General features: G+C 42.1%; 1 protein-coding gene across 1 annotated transcript in view; it reads left to right on the top strand.

Annotated features, from left to right (window-relative positions):
• Positions 1-20,404, top strand: part of FHIT (fragile histidine triad diadenosine triphosphatase) — an 813,394-nt gene that overhangs the window by 631,143 nt on the left and 161,847 nt on the right. Inside the window, exon 4 of the mRNA XM_007453149.1 lies at positions 13,283-13,351. Coding sequence (XP_007453211.1) covers positions 13,283-13,351 — 69 coding nt within the window. The remainder of the gene's footprint in view (positions 1-13,282; positions 13,352-20,404) is intronic.

Here is a 20,404-nt window from a genome sequence, read left to right as displayed (position 1 = left end):
TAGTTCCTGCTTCAAATAACAACACAGTCTCACAATGTTGCATGCAGGTCCAGAGATATTTATTCATACTAGAGAAACGCAGCTCTGTGTAAGTGAGTGCCCCCTGAGAAAGTTTAAATAAATTGTCCTGACCCACCAATAAAGCAGGCTGACGTGTCCTGAAGTGACAGCTGTCACTTTAATGCATCTCATCACCTCTCAGCAGAGGCTGAGTATCTGGATCTTATCACACTGCAAAGGATCTTTGTTTCTTGGTTTCCCCTGGCATCTTTTTTTTTCCCCTCTAGTTAAACAATCCAGTCTGAGCTGTTGGACAAAGAGAAAATAAATAAATATATCGTTAAGATTTAGTGATTTTTTTTTTTTAAAGCACCTGCTTTTTGGAACACCGTTTGCAAAACATTATTTGAATTTTTAACTGTTTGAAATGATAATGCCATAAAACTATATTAAGTAATTTTCCTAAATAATAACTTGCGCTGATAGCAATTTGTGACACCATCAGCTTGAAGCTCGGCCTAGGATCTTGTCTGGATTCAGTTACTTCAGGGTGACCATTTGATACTCAAGTCATGTGTCTGTTTAACCACATTCAGAAATGTCCGGTCTGTGGTATCCTGACCTTCCCGGTCCCTTTCCTAGCACTAGAAAGGGAATTAGCACAAGCTTGCCCTTTATGGCTGAACTTTCTGGGTTTCTCATTACTTTTATTTAAACCAGATATTAAAGGCAGAAACTATACTAGAGATGCACTTGGCTAGTGAGATAATTAGGAAACACCGTCTCCATAATTAGCGTATCACTGTCTCTGGAGGGACATGAAAGCTTGTCCTGTCCCTTTAACAGGACAAGCTGCTAATCCCCTTAACATTTTTTACCCCTTTAGACTGGTAATATTTCACAAAAGTTTTGCTTTGTAAAATATTCCTAAAGGGAGGCTTAAGCAATAATGCACAGATTATGGAAATGATGCTCATTAAGTAGAGGGCGAGATTCTGGAAAGCCACAGAGCTGCTTCAAAACATGTAACCTCCATTAGAGGCTTCATTTGAATGTTAATTCATGGAGCAGGAAATGTTTATTATTTTATGTTTTATTGAAACATAAATTAAAGAACTGTAATTATGTGTATGGCAAACGGTAAAGCAATGTACATTTGTCACGAAATGAGTAAGACAAGGAAAAATGCTACCACTGTTTCATCTGCATCCAAATCCTTTATTGTAGACCCAACAGAAAGACACCCAGAGGGAATAACTCTGCAGATTAATGTTCTGATGTGGTGTGTAAATAAAAATTATCTATGCTAGATATTCTTCCTAGTGAAGAATGCATCCTGGAATTAATTTGTGAAGGTCAGAAGCTATCCAAAGAGAGGGTGGGTTTCTTTTTCTCTCCTGAGAGAGAATCACAGTGACTCTTATTAAAGTTAATGCTGAACAAAGAATCCCTCCCCTTGGCAGTCGGCTGGATACTGATCGTTTTCAGGATAAGCTACTGGCTCCAGACACTCAAGCATATATGAGAAGTTTTTAAAAAGGACATACGTGAAGCTAGAAAGATAAGACCTTCAAACTTACATTTTGATAAACCGATACTTTGCAGTGGGGAAGAAAGGCATGTGCCATGCAGTCAGAATGGCTCCAGCTAGACCACAGTCTTGCATGTGCAGGAACTTCTAAGCAGAGGGAAAAGACAAGACTGGTGAAGATCTATGTGTATGAGGTTACTTTTTTCTTTTTGTTTTTTTTTTAAGCAAGCTAACAAAGTAAGATCACAGTCATCTCCCCACCCACCATCTATCCATCCATTCATCTGTCCTTCCATCCATTCATCTACGTATCCATCCTTCCAACAGTTACACAATGTGTTCTCTAAGCTAGGAATCTGGAAGGAGGGGGGAAAAAATAATCAGGAAGAAAATATGGTAAGGACTAAGCTAGAGTTCTAGAGTAATGAAAGAGAGAGAACTGTAATTCTTGATATTTTGTGATAAAAGCAGTCATTGAGATACGTACAAAGAATCACAGGAACCCTGGAGAGTCTGAAGGCCCACACAGAAGAGGTGACATCTGAACTGGCTCTTAAAAACTGAGAGGAAGATGGAGAGAAGGAAGGAAAGGAACTCCACATGGAGGGAGTTCCTTTTTAATTTTTTCTACCAAGAATATATAAGCACAACAGCTACAATGGTAGCTCATAAAATACAAGGGTGACAAATCCTGAAGCATTCTTGTATCTCTTGAAAGTTGTTTTACTGGAAGTAGCACTAAGGCGCTTTCCCTGCAAGGCAGCAAACAGAACCAGTTAGTTTCACAAAGAACCTCTGACCTCCTGCTCCTGCCTGTGTGGCTCGGCAGGAAGACTCTACCCTGGAAGGGTCTGCCTGGGCTTCCACTTGCCTTGTTGCAGGAGCATATCCTAATGTTGTAGGAATGACCATATTTGAGGATTATCGTGGTTTTGCAGATCTTGCTTGAGTTGGTCAGCTTTTTTAAGGGCAATGATTACAAATTCTACTGTCTTGCTGAGCAGTTTTAACAACTTGAAGCTGTTATGGCCACTTTGAAAATCAATCATGAGCCAGAAGATGATAATATAGAATATTTTACAAGATCTCTCTCAAATTTGTGAGACATCTGTTCTCTCGTGGGACTCTCTTGCACAAGCGCTCAGTATCCTGAGGTTGAGTAGTATGCGGGGCAGAGGGATGATACCTCCTGCTGGGCTGTGTTTCACTACACCTCAGGTGCCAGTAGAAGTGTCGCACCTGGGATTTGGCCTTGAGAAAACCTACTCACTCCGCCTCCCAAGGCCTGCATTTCTTTATCTCTCCATCTTTCAAGTGGAGAGAAAAGCAGTATCCTAACACATAAAATTATTGTGTGGGTTATATGAAACAAGTAGATAAAGTGCTTAGACCAATTCTGGCACATTCCAAATGTTCAGTAGATCTTATTATCACTATGTTACACAATAGCAGTTTTGAAAATATTTTTGACAACCCGCTTCTGCTATAAACCAGAAGGCTTGGTTCTGCAGCAAAGCCTTGCTAAGTAGATTCCACCCCAGACCATCACCCACTCCAAAGCTCAAGTTTTCTTCCTGGCTGGATTCTTCCTCACTTGGTTTGGGGAGGCCTCACCTTCTGCTGCAAAGTTTAGGGTCAGTGTGAAAACACTACCAGCTACTAAGTTCCAAAATAAGTGTCGCTGGAAGTGCTTCTGCTCCAGGGCCTTGAGGACACCTTGACATGTTTGACTCAGGAATAAAATTAGTTGTCTGTCAAAAGGCACAGGCACAGTGATGGTTTCTGGCCCTGTGTTAGCAAGTTCCTTCCTGTAGCATATTGCAGCTGGTGTGCCTTTCATGAAACAGAGGAAACACAATTTTCCAGGTGCCGCAACTGTCCCAGTCAAACTGAGAAACTTTAAAAAAAGGTAAAAGATAAAGAACCAATTCAGTTTCAAAAAAAATCTCCGACTTTGTTGAGACCCTGTGGAGTTTCGTGGCTTAACAGTTGTGTCTTTAAGCCGTACATCACTGGTGGTGTTCCAGCTGTGAGTTGTAATAATATATCATGAGAGGGATGGTGCTCCAATGATGTATGAGTGCAGTACATCATCTGAGCATCACAGCTTTCATGATGTATGGGCTCCAAACCACAATGAGAGTTTAAAGGAGTTTTTAGTGACCAAGCAGCTTTAAATTTCAAATTTTTAAAAAATTAAGGTCTTTTCAAGTCAAATACAAGCAAGCTGATGGAATCTGATGCTGTATGGAGTGTCACTGAACTCTGAAAGCCTGGGTATGTGTCTTTTCCTTTGGGCTTTAAGTTCACAAGGTGGAAATAATTGGCAGGCTCTTCTTCAGTTCCCCCTCCACAAGAAGAGAAGCCCAGAGAACTGAACAAACATGAGCTAGTGTCAGTGCATCGATTTTGCCAATCAGTTTCCCCCATCTTCCACACTGCACACATGAGTAGCTCATCTTCACTGCAAAGTACTGGATCACGAGATGCTGTAATAGGTAGTGGGTAAACCCAGGAGAGATTTGTTTTCTTTGTTTTAAGGTGTTCTCCCACTAAAATTTAGAACAAGAAGAACAGATAAAAAGTAGATTGACTTCCTTACCCATTGCTCGCAAATTCAAAACAGGACATAGGGGAAGAAAACTCACCTCTTCTATCATTTGTCTTGGTGCAAAGTAAAGGAAGCACTGAGTGCACATGAGAAGAAAAATAAAAGATGAATAGCATATAGGCCACTCACCCTGAGAAGGAAATGGGAGCTATTGTCATAGTTCCATCACCTCTCCTGTTTTAACAATACGTTTATAAGACGGCGATGTTGCTTGTGAGAATGTACCCACTTTGTTTGAAAACCACTCGCTTCTGGGGGCAAGGAAATCACTACCAATAAGAAAGCAGGTGCTGGGAGAACTGCTCCTCCTCTTTTATTTATTTATTTATTTTTAACCCTACTACAGTAAACAGAACAAAGTGAGAAATCTCCCTACTGTTTGTGTAGTCGACTCAAATGAGAACATCAAGAGACAATTACATTTCAAGTGGCTTCTTCCATTTTCCTTTAGTGAGTGAATTAAAGGGAAGAATGGTGGTAGAGTTACTGCCATGTGGAGAGAAACATCTGGGCATGAGGCATGAACACAGTCTCCCTTCCCCTTATCTTGCCTCTAGTTTTTCACTTCTTTGGCTTCCTCCAGTAGATTGTAGCTCTCAAATTACAGTAGATTTTTGGTGTCTACCTCCTACCTCTCCCTGACTTCTGAAGGGCAGAACATCCTCTTTTCATCAAATAGAACCATTTACTGTCTCAAAAAGAAGTCCCAGGCCTCTTTGGTACTAGAGGCTTAAGTATATAATCTAGGTAATGTAAGCGTTCAGAACAGACCTCCCCAAGATGTGCGCTTTGGCACGTGGACTCTGTTGCGCCAAAGGCAATGGAGACCCTGTGGACTCAAGAGGAGCTATATTTCCCCTCCCTTAACTACTTAGAAGAATTTCAACTGGGGATTTTTCCCACTAACTAAAAGAGTTATTACCAAAGACAAATTTTATCTAAATTTCCCCGTCTATATGGCAGGGCAGACATCTAATTACCAAACTTTGCTCTTTTTCTCATCGTCCTGTGAATGACCCTCCTGTCCTTGGAAGCCCCAGTCCCCTATCCCATTCCTTAGCTCAGGACAGCATATGTACCTCATTTTAGTTTTCTGTCTCTGTACCTCTCATATATATTCGGTTCTCGTACGTACAGTATTAAATTTGATTTTCTCCTATTAATCTGTCTTATGTCAGTTTAATTCTTAGAGCAGCCAGAAGGACCTAGAAGGGTAGAGGAAAGTTTTCTTCCTCCCTGACAGTAACAACGATGTGGAAATAAATGCGTCACCCACTACTCTGAGGCTGTCATTTGAACAATAGGAGTGATGCAGTCCTAGCATCTAAAGAGGTGGGGGCTATTTCATCTGTTATTTGAAGAATCCCCCAAATTTAGTCTACTTCTTTCCTATAGAGAAAACACGGACGCACCATTTAGTCATTTCTTTCTCATAAGGTAAAAGAACTTTACTTACACATTTGTAGTACTTTCACATCATTCATCTACCCATTTTTAAGTCATTATCAATGATAAAGCATTTGCTACCATTTACGTGAGAGCACTATGTGCCACTAACTGTGCATAAGGCTCTATATGCATTATCACATTCTCACCAAAACACTGAGACATAGGAAATGCTACTGTGTCCATTGCAGCAGATGAGGAAACGGAGGCTTACAGAGAGTAAGTAAATTGTCCAAGGTCACCAAACTGGTCAAAGCGGCAGATCTGGGATTCTCAGCCAGGTTGAGGGTGTGTCAAATCCCAATTTAGTTAGGCTATCATCCTTCCCAATTAAATAACTAATATTTGGGTGAGTGTATGCCCTGGTTTATTTGAAACGGCCTGGGTTTAGCTGTATATGTATCTTCGTCGACTTACAACAGGGTGACATCCCAGGAAACCCATCGTAAGTTGAAAATATCATTAAGGTGAAAATACATTTAATATACATAGCCTATAGAACATCATAGCTTAGCAGCCTGTCTTAAACGTGCTGGGAACACTTACATTCACCTACAGACAGTTGGGAAAAATCATCTTAACACAAAGCCTATTTTATACTAAAGTGTTGAATAGCTCATGGACCTTACTGAATACTATACTGAAAGTGAAAAACAGAATGGTTGTCTAGGTACAGATGGTTGTCAGTGTATTTGTTGTTTACCCTTGTGATCCAGTGGCTGACTGGGAGCTGTAGTGGCTGCCACTGCCCAGCATCACGAGAGAGTACGGACCCACATATTGCCGTGAGCCTGGGGAAAAAATCAAAATTCAAAGTATGGTTTCTACTTATTACATTTGCACCGTCGTCAAGTTAGAAAATTTTAAGTAGAACCATCGTAAGTCGGGGCCCATCTATAGTTATAAACAGGCCAGTGTAGTGATGAACAATGCCTCCTTTCCCCAAATTCCCCTTTGGACAATAAATTATATGGCCCCTCACTAGTAATATGTTTCATGCTGGGAAATCTGATTTCTGCTGGTTTTAAGTATTCTTATCTGCCTCTAAGGGGGGGAAACAAAGAGGGGAGGGAGGGAGGGAGGGAGGGAGGCAGACTCTCATGAAGTTGTTTTGAAGGGATGGCCTTCTAACTCCATTCCTCTGCTTATTGGCCATTTACACATCTTCTCTGGAGAAATGCCTATTCAACCCCTGCCCATTTTCTTAGTTGGGTTTTTTGTCTTTTTATTACTGAGTTGTAGTAGTTCTTTATATGTCTTAGATAGAAGTCCCTTATCAGATGGACGATTTGCAAAATAATTTTTCTCCCACTCCACGGGTTACCTTTTCACTTTCTTGACTGTATCCTTTGAAGCACAAAGTTTAAATTTTGGCTATGTTCACCTTCTTCCACTTTTAAGGACCCTCGTGATTACATTGGGTGCAGATGGATAATTCAGGGTCATTCATACTCTCCCTGTTTTAAGGTCAGCTGGTAACAATGCTAATCCTTCTGCAACTGTAATTTTTCGTTGCCATACAACCTAACATGTTCACCAGCCCTGGGATTAGGATATGGACATACTGGAGGGTCCACTGTCTGCCTCCCAAAGCAGTGTTTTTGTTTTCCTTCAGAATCAGACTTGCCTTCTGTGATCACTCATTAATCTGAGGGAGAGGGATTCATACTGGGGCAACTGATGGAGGTTGCTGGACCCTAGTTATGGAGCAGGGTAGCTCTCTATCTCTAGTCTTCCCTTCCCTTTCCCCGCCATGATTTTATCCCGTATAGACAAATTAGAATATGTTCCGACAAGGACAAAACACATCAGTGTGACTATATTGACCATCCTCAGGTGAGTATGGGGTAAAGTAGATGTGCTCAAAAGGATGGAAGGAGACACACAGATCGTGCAAAAGAGGCGGGACCTATAAAAATGTTGTTAAGGTATTAACACTGAGAGAGACCCTACATTTGGAGAAAAAGATAACGGGAAGGGCTTTAAAAGCTAAAATTGACTCAAGCAGATGAGCCAGGAAAGGGTGGGTCTACTGCTTGGTGCAAACTACATACAATTAATAAATTAGGGGGGAAAAAAGACTTGACATTGAACAACTTGGTTAATCTATATTTATATCTGGCATGACTTTGAACTAGGAAGACGTAAGGTGGAAATGGGACTTAGGAGATAACATCCTTGCTTTAAGTGAATTGAGATCTCTGGGCAAAGGCAGGTTCCATCCCCTGAGGGATGCAAGTCCGAAAGAACTTGCAGATGTGATCAGAGACATTACTGAGAAGTCATGGAGCTGGCAGAGGCATCAAGAGGCCATGGTGCAGAGGTGTCCTTATATTTGGAATCCCGAGAGGCAGGGTGGCCTCCTGAGAGATGGTGTCATTTGGTGGTGAAGAGCAAATGCTCCAGTGTCTGATGGCAGAGACTCAGGTTCAGATTTCACCTCCTGGTCACTGCCTTCAGGAGCTTGGCCACGTTGTTTAACCTCTTTGGTCTATTTTGTCTCTTGGAAATGGTGACGCATTTATTAACAACCTCTAGGCAGCATTGTAAGGGTTAATTGAAATAATGATGTAAATCAACCCAGGGACTGGGATGTAGTGATCTTTCATTAAATATTAACAACAATTACTACTTCTAAGGGTAATAATAATAATTGTAGAAACTAGTAGACTCAGGAATCTTAAGCCCGTATTTCCTCACAAGTGATTTTCTCCCTCCTCTGCAACGACTGCCATGGATTTCTTTGTGAAACTCCTTTTCCTTGGAAAAGTTATCTGTGCTTATTTACCTCCTTTTCTTCACCTTCTACTCTCTCTTAAATCCTCTTCGGGGGAAAAAAAAAATCCGCTTCAGTTTTTTTTTTTAATATCAGTTTTATGGAAACATAATTCACATACCATAAAATTCACTCTCTTTAAAGTATACAGTTTCATGTTTTGCTAGTATATTCACAAACTTGGGCAACCATCATGACTATCTAATTTTAGAATAAATTCATCATCCCGCAAAGAAACGTCATGTCCATTAGCAGTCACTCCCCATTCCCCCTGGCAACTGCTAATTTACTTTCTACCTCTATGAATTTGCCTATACTGGGCATTTCATATAAACAGAATGATATATCTGGCCTTTTGTGTCTGGCTTCTTTCACTTAGCATAACTCACTTAGCATAATTCTTTCACTTAGCAGTATTTCATTCCTTTCTATGGCCAAATCATATTCCATTGTCTGGCTATACCACATTTTTTTTATACATTCACTACCTGATGGGCATATGGGCTGTTTTCGCTGTTTGGCTATTATGTATAATACTGCTATAAATATTCATTTACAAGTTTTTGTGTGGACCTGTTTTCGGATCTTTTGGGTACGTACTTAGGAGTAGAATCCTGAATCATATGGTAACTCTCTGTTTAACTTTTTGAGGAAGTGGAGAACTATTTTCCAAAACAGTGGCATCATTTTACATTTTCACCAACAGCCTGCGAATGCTCTAATTCTCCACATTCTCATCCACACTTGTTATTTTCTTTTTTTAATATTGCCATTCTATTGACTGCTAAGTGACATCTCAATGTGGTCTTTATTTTCCTTTTACTAATGATTGATGATGTTGAGCATCTTGTCATGTGCTTTTCAGTTAAGTTTTATTCTCCCAGTTTCATGGAAACTAACTCAAGCTTTCAACAGTGCTGACTGTTGATGATACACTCCTTGAAATTCCTTCTTCCACCAAGTTGAGAGCTTACCGTCTCTTGATTTGCCTCCTTCTTTGCTGTATCTTAATCTGAGTCCTGCTTCTTCTCTTCGCAAAATTCAAATGTCAAAGTGTCCCAGTTCTGAATTTTTAGCTCTGCCCACTAGGTTTTTGTTGCAGGACACTTATATCCACCTGAAACTAAATTGTCTATTTATTTTCTTGCTTATTTTCTGTGTCACCCTTTGCCTTGTAGCTCTATGGAGGCAGGGACTTTGTCTTATTCATTACTATATCCCTGGTTTCTAGACTAGAACTTGGTTCTGAATATTTTTGCATGAATAATTATAAATGTTAGAAAAATGTAAACAGATGTTATATGAATAAAGAGTAGAGATCTCCATAATTAAATAAGTTTCTGGATTGCTAATTAGACAAATTTAACCATGTGTCTTTTGAGTGGGTCTTCTCTGACACTATGCTAGTGAGCACTGTGGAATTTTAGTTGACCATGAGAACTTTCTTGGTATGCAGTGCATCATGGAGTTTTAAAAAATACTCTTCCCGGGCTTCCCTGGTGGCGCAGTGGTTGAGAGTCCGCCTGCCGATGCAGGGGACGCGGGTTCGTGCCCCGGTCCGGGAGGATCCCACGTGCCGCGGAGCGGCTGGGCCCGTGAGCCATGGCCGCCGAGCCTGCGCGTCCGGAGCCTGTTCTCCGCGACGGGAGAGGCCGCAACAGTGAGAGGCCCGCGTACCGCAAAGAAAGAAGAAAAAAGAAAATGCTCTTCCCACTCAAGCAGCTGTACTGTAAAATTTAATCAGAGGTTTTGTTAGCACTTAAAATAGTCAATCGTGATCACCAAAGTTCAGTATGAGGAACGAATTATGTCGAATTATCTCCGTATGTGCTGTTCATGGGGGTTTTATCAGAATGCCACTCTATTGGAAGGCCGTGACAATGGTGTTCCTTCACAACAGCGAGGTTTTTGAGCAGGCTTTATGGTGATTTCCCTTTTCTGAGAAGTTGAGTGGTTTGTCAGGATCTTGTGATCAGTCTGTCACTTAAGAATTTAAGTCAAGCTCTCAGGCTGTGTTGAGAGCTATGCCCTTGGGGAAAATCACCTATACAGTGAGCTGTTTGCTGTCATCAGTGTCACAGTGAATTTAAAGTGGTTACCAATGATCAAGGATGGCAGTTCCAGGACTGGGTGGTAACAGAGCCTATAGAAATTAGAAATAGCCCTGAACACTAACCCAGGAGAGCAAGGTAAAGAAAAAGAGGTGTGGGATGGGCCTGGACCCAGGAGGTTTCCCTAATGGAAGTTCACAGCCACCTGTATGTCATTAGTGGACAAGAACAGACATATTCGTAAGGACAAGGCACAGAGGGTGACCAGAGAGCGGCAAGTCAAGGAAGCATTCAGTGACAGGTCTCCCATAATGCAACAGGGCAGGCAAAACAGTGAGTGACCTTGGTGCTTACATTAGCACATTTTCAGGAGAGGAGGTCAGGAACCAGATGGATCCTGTGAACCATGGCTGCGGTTGTCTAAGTATGGCCCTGGACCAGCAACATTGATATCACTGGGAGTTTGTAAGAAATGTGAATTCTAGGGGCCTGGCGATCTGTGTTTCACCAAGCCCCGGGTGCATGCTCAGATTTGAGGACCACTAGTCAAAGCAACAGAAATCAGCTTTAGCAACAGAGTAACTTTAACCATGTCCCATTCAAGGAGCTTCTTAAGTATCTTCGCTGCTGGTGTGGGAACCAAGCCCTGAATGTGATCTCTGTCTGCTGAATAAAAAATAAATAAATAAACATAAATAAAAAGTAAGAGTAATACTGCTGCAGTTTTATGTGTTAAGTATTCAATATGTACTAAGCAGCATGCTAGGGACATGGTTAGCAGATTTGATCCTCTTAACAACTCTGTGAGGCCGAAACCGGTTGCAACCCCCCTTATAGATGAGGATACTGAGATATAGGCCTTATGAGGCAAGACCAAAGAGCTAGTAAGTGGCAGGCCCAGGATTTGCATTAGGCAGTTTGGCTGTAGAACACTGGTCTGGAATACCTGATTATTGAAAGGTCCAAGGGAGATGGTGGGTGGGTGGGTGGATGGATAGATATAAGGAAGAAAGGAAGGAAAGGAGGGAGGGAGGAAGGGAAGAAAGAAGGAGGAAAAGAGGGAAGAAAGAGGGGGAAAGGGTAGCTGCAGGTTTGGGAAGTAAAGATTGAGTACGCCTTCTTTTAAGGGTGGGCTATTTCCACGTACTGTGGCAGTTTTGCCGTCTCGCTATTAAGTCAACTAGCCCACGTGCATCAATCACTTTCAGCCTGGGCTTATCCCGCACTGCTTCCTTCTAAGAATTCGTTTCCATGGGTAGTTTGTGATGTATTTTTGCCTGTTTGTTTTTTCTCCTCGTCTCCCGCTGCTCACATAGTCTTTGTGACTTAGGCATGCACTCGTCCCAGTTGCTGAGGAATCCATGACTGGCTTCATCATTAACTGGAGAATACTCTGGGAAAAACATGTTACTCTTTGGGGACCATGTGCTCAGGGGCTGATGTGAAGCTCCTCTCTGCTTTATTCACCTTGGACCGCCTTGTTCCCTGCCTCTGCTTTAAAGCATATCATTTCCCCCTCCTCGTTCAGCAAAGCCACAGGGACACTTAATCTCACATTCTCCGGAGGCCCTTTGGAGGCTTGGAGGCTTAGAGCCTGATCACTGTAATCAAGAAGGGGTGGGTGTGATCGGAGACTAGGTTTGATGCTTTGTCTGCCTGTCCACGTTTAGGCTTTTCCTTTTCACATTCCTCCCCCTGGTTTGTGAACATAGCTCAAGGGCAGGAGTGAGGTTTAACTTCGGCTGAGTACAGTAGAGGCTCCTTGGAAATAAAACTTTTAAATGGCAGTTTAGCCTTGAAGGGTATTGAATTAGATATGCTGTGTGCTTTGACTCATGATCTCTGCATAATAGCATTGCTATGTATATTACCTGGGCGCTTTAGTAGACTAGAGAAACGGACTGTTTAAAAGAGTAACTTGACAGAATCAGTGTTATGTGCTGACAAAGAATGTGGTGGTAAGAGCCAGATGCGCTGGCTTCCTGTGCTGACTCTACCCCTTCCTCTGGGGCTTTGACCTCTCTGAGCATAGATTTCCTCATCTGTAAAATGGAGATCATAGTAGAACGTGCCTCAGGGGATTATTCAGATCATTAAATGAGATAAAAGCTTTCTTATCATAGTAACTCAACACTTAATAAGTGAGAACTATTGATGTTACTATTATATGATTATTATTTGAAGCCCCCGTTCTGTAACTTGCTCCATACTCCTTTCTGCTTTCGCTCCTCTGCTTCTTTACTTACGCGTTCTCTGTTAGCCAATCCTTCTTTCTTGTCAGTTTCAGAGCTCCTATGGTAACCTTTTAAGACATGCTATCATTTCAAAGCACTGGCTAAATACAACCAAGACTGACAACTATGAGTAATTCCACAGAGCCCCTAAAACACTGGCACTCACACTCTCATATATGCCACCACATTGTCCTCTCTTGTTTTTTTTTTTTGTTTGTTTGTTTTGTTTGTTTGTTTGTTTTGCGGTACGCGGGCCTCTCACTGTTGTGGCCTCTCCCGGGGTTGCGGAGCACAGGCTCCGGACGCGCAGGCTCAGCGGCCATGGCTCAGGGGCCCAGCCGCTCCGCGGCATGTGGGATCTTCCCGGACCGGGGCACGAGCCCGAGTCCCCTGCATCGGCAGGCGGACCCCCCAACCACTGTGCCACCAGGGAAGCCCCCCTCTCTTGTTTTGAGCCTCTATTCTCTGCAGATTTCAGATATAGTTACTGAAGGTGACCGTCATCTTCCTCTGAAAAATAATCCAGCAGGAGCCAATATGGAGTAACTGGACTTCATGGGAGCATCATTATCAAGTCTAGAAATACATGGGGAGATAATCACATTTTATTCTTTCTTCCTTGTACTTTTTCAGCATGTTCACATCCACGTTCTCCCAAGGAAGGCTGGAGACTTTCGCAGGAATGACAGCATCTACGATGAGGTAGGTCTGCTCTCTCTGATCTTACTGTTTGATTATCGGGGCTGGAAGTGTGCGGAAATCAACCTAATGAACCCGGAACCCTGCGTATATGATCTTAAATGGGATTCTACCCAATAAGACTTGGGAAGTGGCAGTAGAGGCCAAGGAGCCAAGAATGGCCATTGCAGAAACTGAAGACAAATGAATTATAATGATTTTCTTTTTCAAATGTAATCTGGCAGAAACCAAGTGTCTTTGTGATTTCTGTCCTGTCATTTACCAAGGCACTAAACATTTTCATGGAGATACAGCCCAGAGGTTCTGTAGGAGATAATCTAGAGTGCCACCAGTGGAAATCAAGCAGGTTGATATATGATTTTTTTCTTTTTTTAGTTGAATACTACATTTAATTTTAAAACCACTTTGGAACTCAGCTTGCCTCTCCTAACAGCATTTATTCAGAGTGGAACTTTGAGTTATGGTCAGCAGAAACTAGGTTGGTTTGAAGGATGAGTGTAACCCCTGTGTCATAAGCATTTAGCAGTTAACTTATTACTTCCATTCAAAGATATAAGTGTGAAACCACTATAAAGATGAGCAGCAAGAAGCAGGTGATCTGCTCCTAGGACCTCATCTACATGAGAACCTTCAGATGTCTGTCCGTGCTATGCGGAGCATAGACCCTATCACGGATATGCTGGTGTAAAATGTCAGAAGAAAATTTCAGTTTAAATATTTCTTTCAGCGAGGAGAGGGCACCTATGTTCCCCACGTGTAAGAGCTGATCTGATGGCAGTGGGGCTCTGGAGTGCTTGGTTGGAGAGGTGAAAACACTGTTTTCTTAGGCTGAACTGTCCCCTTGAAATCTTGTTTATATTCCAAATGTGCTTGTGACAGAAACTGCAGGGCTACATTTCAGCCCAGTTTGAGACATGATGTCCAGGGCTGAGGTTGGTGTGTGGCCTTTCTCTCCTCCACACTCTTTTGCTCTCTCGTGTACACTCTCCCAGTGTCTCCAGCCTCACAGGTGAAGCAACACATGTCCCTGTCTCCTACCCATGAGGAGAAGCTTCTCAGGAGAAGTAATTGCTAAAAGAGTTTTCTTTTTCCCCATTAATTGCTAAGTCGTAAGTACCCACTAAGGGAGATTGTGGTACGAGACTTGAAGATGTTGAACTTCAGAGACAGGCAGAATTAGATTCAAATCCCAGTGCCGCCTACTGGGATTGTGTGATGTTGGACAAGTCACGTAAACCCTGTGTTTTAATCCCCTTTTCTTTAAAATGTAGATAACATATAATACATACCCTTCAAAAGGTGGTTGCATGTAATATACGACATACTGTACATGAAAAGCTTATTACAGGGATTGGTACATACTTTATTTATTAAAGTATGTACCAGTCTGGTACATGCTGGTAAAGTATGTACCAGCATTTATTAATAATTAACTGTTTCTGTTCTTATTACCATTATTAGTTTTGTTTTTAAAAAACCAGCAACGGTGAGTAAATGGAAAACCTGGATTTGAAGCCAGGTCATTGGATGCCCCCATCCAGCGTTCTTTTCAAGGGTCAGATTTCCAGTTTTCCCTCTGTCTTAAACTGCTCACTCTGAGATTCATCTTACTCTTTGTGCAAAAATACGTCTCCACTTTGAGCGCATAATAAGATAACGCCTAGAAAGCAGCACGAGGAACATGAGGCATTGCACAGGCATTATTGGTGCAAGATGTAATGGACATTAGACTGAGTGACCTTAATCAGAAATGATGGAGTAATGAGGGGCAGCATTCTCTAAACTGATGGGAGTGCTCACCCCCGATTACGCATCTCTCCATGAAATACAACAAACATACTGCCTGGGAGGGTGGGCAGTGGGAGCAGGGACAGCAGGAGACTGAGCTCCGTAAAATGGAACTGTATTCCTACTGCTGCAGAAATAGAAAATGATGCCTGGAGGAGCTCTAGATTATAAATTGGCTAGGAATGCTGTATTATCCCTGGGCACTGTTTTAAGAGGGATGGTGACAAATCGGGGAAGGTTCACAGAAAGGTGATTAGGATGACAGAGCCTGGAAACAGTTACCTTGGGGAGTCATTGAAGGTGAAGATGTGTTGTCTGAAGAAGGGAAGGCTTGTAGAGGGAAGGCTGTGACAGGGTCACTCTTTCTAAGTATCTGAAGGGCTGGCAGGTAGAAAAGGTATTCAAGCTGTTCTGTGTGGCTCCAGAGAGCAGATGTGGAACTGTTAGGCATCAAGGAGTCAGGTATCAGTTCCACATAACAACAGGTCAAATTGATAGAAACTTCTGAATACTTAGAGTGCCTTGTGAGGGAGGGGGCTTCCCATCCCTGGACCCGTGCAAGCACAGAATGAATGACCGTGATTCTTCAGGAGGACTTGTCCATCCAGTTCTTGGATGGGCCACATGGCTCTGTGATTCCTGTCTTTACATATCTGACCATTTGATGGTTACCTCCATTATTAGGTTACGAAAGTTCTGTAACAAATAGTGTAGGGTTTTTGTTGTTGTTGTTAGTGTTACAGCATTCGGGTTACTGCCTAATAAAATATATTCTTTCCTGTTCAGTTCATGGAAATATAAGATATGACTCTTCCTTGACTTATATGAGATCACTCTAGTGAGTTTTCTCATTCCCAGCCTCCTTCCTGCTTTTCCCCCAGCTCGGCGTTGCCTATTGGTGTTCCGTGGGCTTTGTTTGCCTCCTCATATGTGTTTTATTTTGCTTGTGAAGAATTTTTTAATGGCATGCTTTATTTTGCCTGCAACATATTTTTTAAATGAGTCTGGATGCTATTAGGCATGTCACTCATTCTCGAGGTCACTACCACTCCCTGTCTCTTACCCGGCTTGCCTCACTTGTTTATGATACCAGCCTGGCCTTTGAAGGCATTTCATGGGTTACGCCTCTTCTCTCTACCACTCAGATATTACTAGTCCCCAGTATCCTCCGTCCAGTCTGTATGCCACTCATCTGTAACATCCATTTCACCTCCTTACTTCCTCATTTAGAATGCTGTGGTCCTGGGTGAGTTCTTTGACCGCAGTAGTGGGTCTGCCCACCTCCGCAGCTCCTCTCAGCCTCATTCCTTCTCACCACTTGCTTTTGTCAAATTCTCGTTCCCACCTCAGGGACTTTGCACATGTTGTTTTCTTTGACTGTACCTTCTTCCATCTTCTGTTCCCCTTCATGTGGCTCCATATCTTCTTCCAAATCTCAGTCCAAATACTACCTCCTCAAAGAGTCCTTTTTACTGATCCCCCCCACCTCATCTAAGACAGCTAATCCCCTATCCCCTCCAGGAGAAGGCTATCGTATTTCCATGTTTATTTCCTTCATAACATTTACCACACTTGAAATAACTTCTTAGTGTATTATTCAGTGCCTGCATCCCCAACTACACTGTAAAGCCATGAGAACAGGGACCTAATCTGGTATAGAACAGGTAAATAAATAGTTGTTCAGTGAATGAATACCTGAAAGAACAGGGTGTTGAAATAGAGGAACTTGAAATTCCCTAATAGAGGAACTATGAAATTCCTTACATAATTTAAAAGGAGAGAACATCTTGCTTTTCAGAAGGTCAATTTATTAACTCATAGCTACACTGGGTGAGATTCCGACATGGTGATATCAGCCATCTGAGGTTAATTTAATGGAGCATTGATGGAATGAAGTCTGTTGGTCAGAAATCAGTGTACAGATGGCTGCAAATTGTGGCACATCGGAAGGGCTTGGTGAAGTAATTATAAACATTGTCTGACTGCTAAGCAAGTCTGGTAGGCATATGTCAAAGCTGATAAGAAACTTGCCTCCCCTGAAACCCAAACTTGCGTGTCTGTAACAAATACAGATGTGGGATTTGCTGAAAACAGGCACAAGAGTTTCCCTTCCTTTCTTTCCAACTTTGATGATCACTTCTGAGTTCACCTTCATCTGCTCTTCCTCCAGCTCTCTGTCCTGAATGTGTCTTTAGGCATTTTGTTGGATAATTTATCTTCCTCATTTCAGAGGATTAGTCTCTCTTCTCTCCCTCAAAACCAAGTTCAAACTCCATCCTTTCCAAGGCAGAGTCTCTTGTAAAGCCCTTTCTTTATGGTTCTCCGTGCAGATCTCATTTATATGGTGCTCCTAAACCCTTTCTATATCTATGTTATTTAAATTTCCATGAATTACATGAGGCCTTGTCTGAACTCAGTGGACCCTTCATTATCTTGACAAGTCGATGAAGATTATGATAATAACATAAATGGGTCCTTAGATAAGAGAGCATGTACAGCTAAATGCGGGGGATGGAAACACCCCTTGCCTAATGTCGTGGTATATCATCTCATTAACACGGTAAGGCTTACCCTAGCTGTGTCCCAAGTAAGCAACTCTCATAACTGTATTGGACAATTCATTGAATATTTATGGGTGACATTGAATGGTTGTGACTGTGCACTGTATATAAAACCCATTACGGGCGAAGGAAGTGACTATTACTCAGGCCAGTGGGACTAGCAATCAGCAATTGGAAAAACTCAACCATGAATTTCATAGACAGAGCAACTGTGGGTTCAAGCATATCATGGGAAACAATTGCTTGGCTAAATACAATGCATGAACAAAATCCGTTCTCTAAAATGCAGGTCATTTGGCCCTGAGGGCTGGAGAAAACGATTATATTGCTTATAATATTTATTGCTGAACTTGGATCTCTTTCACACACCATTTGACAATGGGCTCAAAGTCCATGGGTCCCCAGTTGACTCTCCAAAAGGGAAGGAATGTTTCACTGAGACAGTTAATTAGCTTTTTTTCCTCTCGGTTCAATGATGTCCTCAGACTGAGGGATGCGTTTTACAGTGTTTGAGAATTTCGGATTGTAAACTTTGTTATCTCTTGTTAAGGACGCCTTTGGTTCTTCAACTCGTGTGAGAACTTTTTTTTTTTTGTGTGTGGTACGTGGGCCTCTCACTGTTGTGGCCTCTCCCGTTGCGGAGCACAGGCTCCGGACGCACAGGCTCAGCGGCCATGGCCCACGGGCGCAGCCGCTCCGCGGCACGTGGGATCCTCCCGGACCGGGGCACGAACCCGTGTCCCCTGCATCGGCAGGCGGACTCTCAACCACTGCGCCACCAGGGAAGCCCCATGAGAACTTTTAACTCAAAGAAGCTGGATGTGATATAACCAACAAATAAATATATAGTGTGATAATTTAATGATCTGTGACCTCAAATTCCCTCTGAGTGGATCTCCGAGTGCTCTTTTGATACCTATTTTAATGATAAAAGAACTTGGTAGACATCTGATTTACCCTTACTTACGTCAGATTATTACTCAGTTAAATCTCTATGTCCTTTGGAAAAGGGAAACATAAAATTAGCAGGGTAGCATTTGTCTGGTTAAAAGATATTCCCACCCATTTTTCCTAGTAGAGAGAAGAATTCAGGGAGGATGTAATTCAGGTGAGTCATATTTGATGGCATCTACACATGTGGAATGTTGAGGAGCATGGAAAGCTATTATGGTGGTGATGGTGGGCTGGGGGCCTCCAGAGAATACCATGAAGTCAGTGGACACTTAAGAGGAAATAAAGAATGAAAGAAGGCAGAAGAGTAGCTGCTGATGAGAGGACAGGTATCTACAGAATGGGCCTCAAGGCAAAGGATGCCACCTCTATGGTTCTTCCTGGAGTCAGCTTCCAGAGAACTGACACTCTGGGTGAAGTAATTATAAACATTGTCTGACTCCTGGGTGTTTTCCCACAGCTGCTCTTCTCTCTCATCTGAATATGCTCAACTACATATTAGTGGGAAATAAGCAAGAAAAAATTAACTGCATATCAGTCTATCCATGGTACCAAGTAAAACCACTCCATCAAACTGTTCTATGTGGTCCTCCCTCATTATTTTCTAAATAAGGCATTGTTATGTGCCCTCATCAGTGAATTGTCTCACCAAACAGACATATTCCAGCAGAAATCTATAAGATGCTTGCTAGTTAAGGTGGACAATACCTGCTCTAAGAAATCCTTGTTGCTGGGGTATCTTTCTGTCTTTCTGCCTGTTTCTCACAATTCTGTTCTCAGACACTATTAATTGTGTCAAACCTCAGTTAATATCAAGACTTGAAGACTGTGCCATTTGTGTATTTTGTAAAGTCTTGGTTAGGTTTATAATAACGGTTCTTGGTATAGCTGTCAATGAAGAGTCACTTAAGAAGAGTGTCCAGAACGTTTTGATAACTGTTTAGCCTATGACCCACTAAAGCAAACTATCAAGATTTTGTATAACAAGTGTTTCCAAATCAATTTTACTTAGAGAATTGAGAGTGTGGGGAATAGGGATAGAAAAAAATTTACGGGAGGAATATGTTATGAGCAGAAATGGATAAATACAGCAAGAATAAAAAAGATATGGATTAAGCATTGACACATTTATATCAATAAATTATAATAGCCTCAAAGAGAAAAGCCCGCAAACATTTGACTTGGTCTCTCTCTTAAAGAAGAAAAGCAAAAGCAAGAATTGGGGAGGAAGTGAAGATAAAAATTAATACAATTTTAAAGCCCCAAAGCATTTGAAAATGCTTTTGCTTTTCAATTATCATCTGTCATTCATTAGACAAAGAAAGATGAACTTATTTCAAATAACCTTTATAAATAAATCCTCTTACCCCTTAGCTTGGAGCAGGGCTCATTCTTTGAAACTATCATGTGTCGTATTCCAGCAGAGATGAACAGTAGGCCTCTGAGTTGCCTGCTTCACAGAACGTACATAGAGCCCTGGAAACAGAGCCTGGCGTTTGGAGTCCCAGCTTGGGTGCCCACAATGTGGGTGTTCTTTTGTCACCATCAGGTTACATCTACCTATGATCAAGGTCCCCAGTCGGTACTTTGCACGTTGTGTTCTAAAGCAGCACTGCCCAATAGAAATAGAGTGTGAGTTACATATGTAATTAAAAATGTTTTAGGGGGTTTCCCTGGTGGCGCAGTGGTTGAGAGTCCACCTGCCGATGCAGGGGACACGGGTTCGTGCCCCGGTCCGGGAAGATCCCACATGCCG

This window comes from Lipotes vexillifer, unplaced genomic scaffold, assembly GCF_000442215.2.
Source record: "Lipotes vexillifer unplaced genomic scaffold, Lipotes_vexillifer_v1.1 scaffold212, whole genome shotgun sequence".
Classification (NCBI taxonomy): Eukaryota; Metazoa; Chordata; class Mammalia; order Artiodactyla; family Lipotidae; genus Lipotes; species Lipotes vexillifer.
Note: the sequence above shows the minus strand (reverse complement) of the source record. Positions and strands in the feature narration are given on the sequence as shown.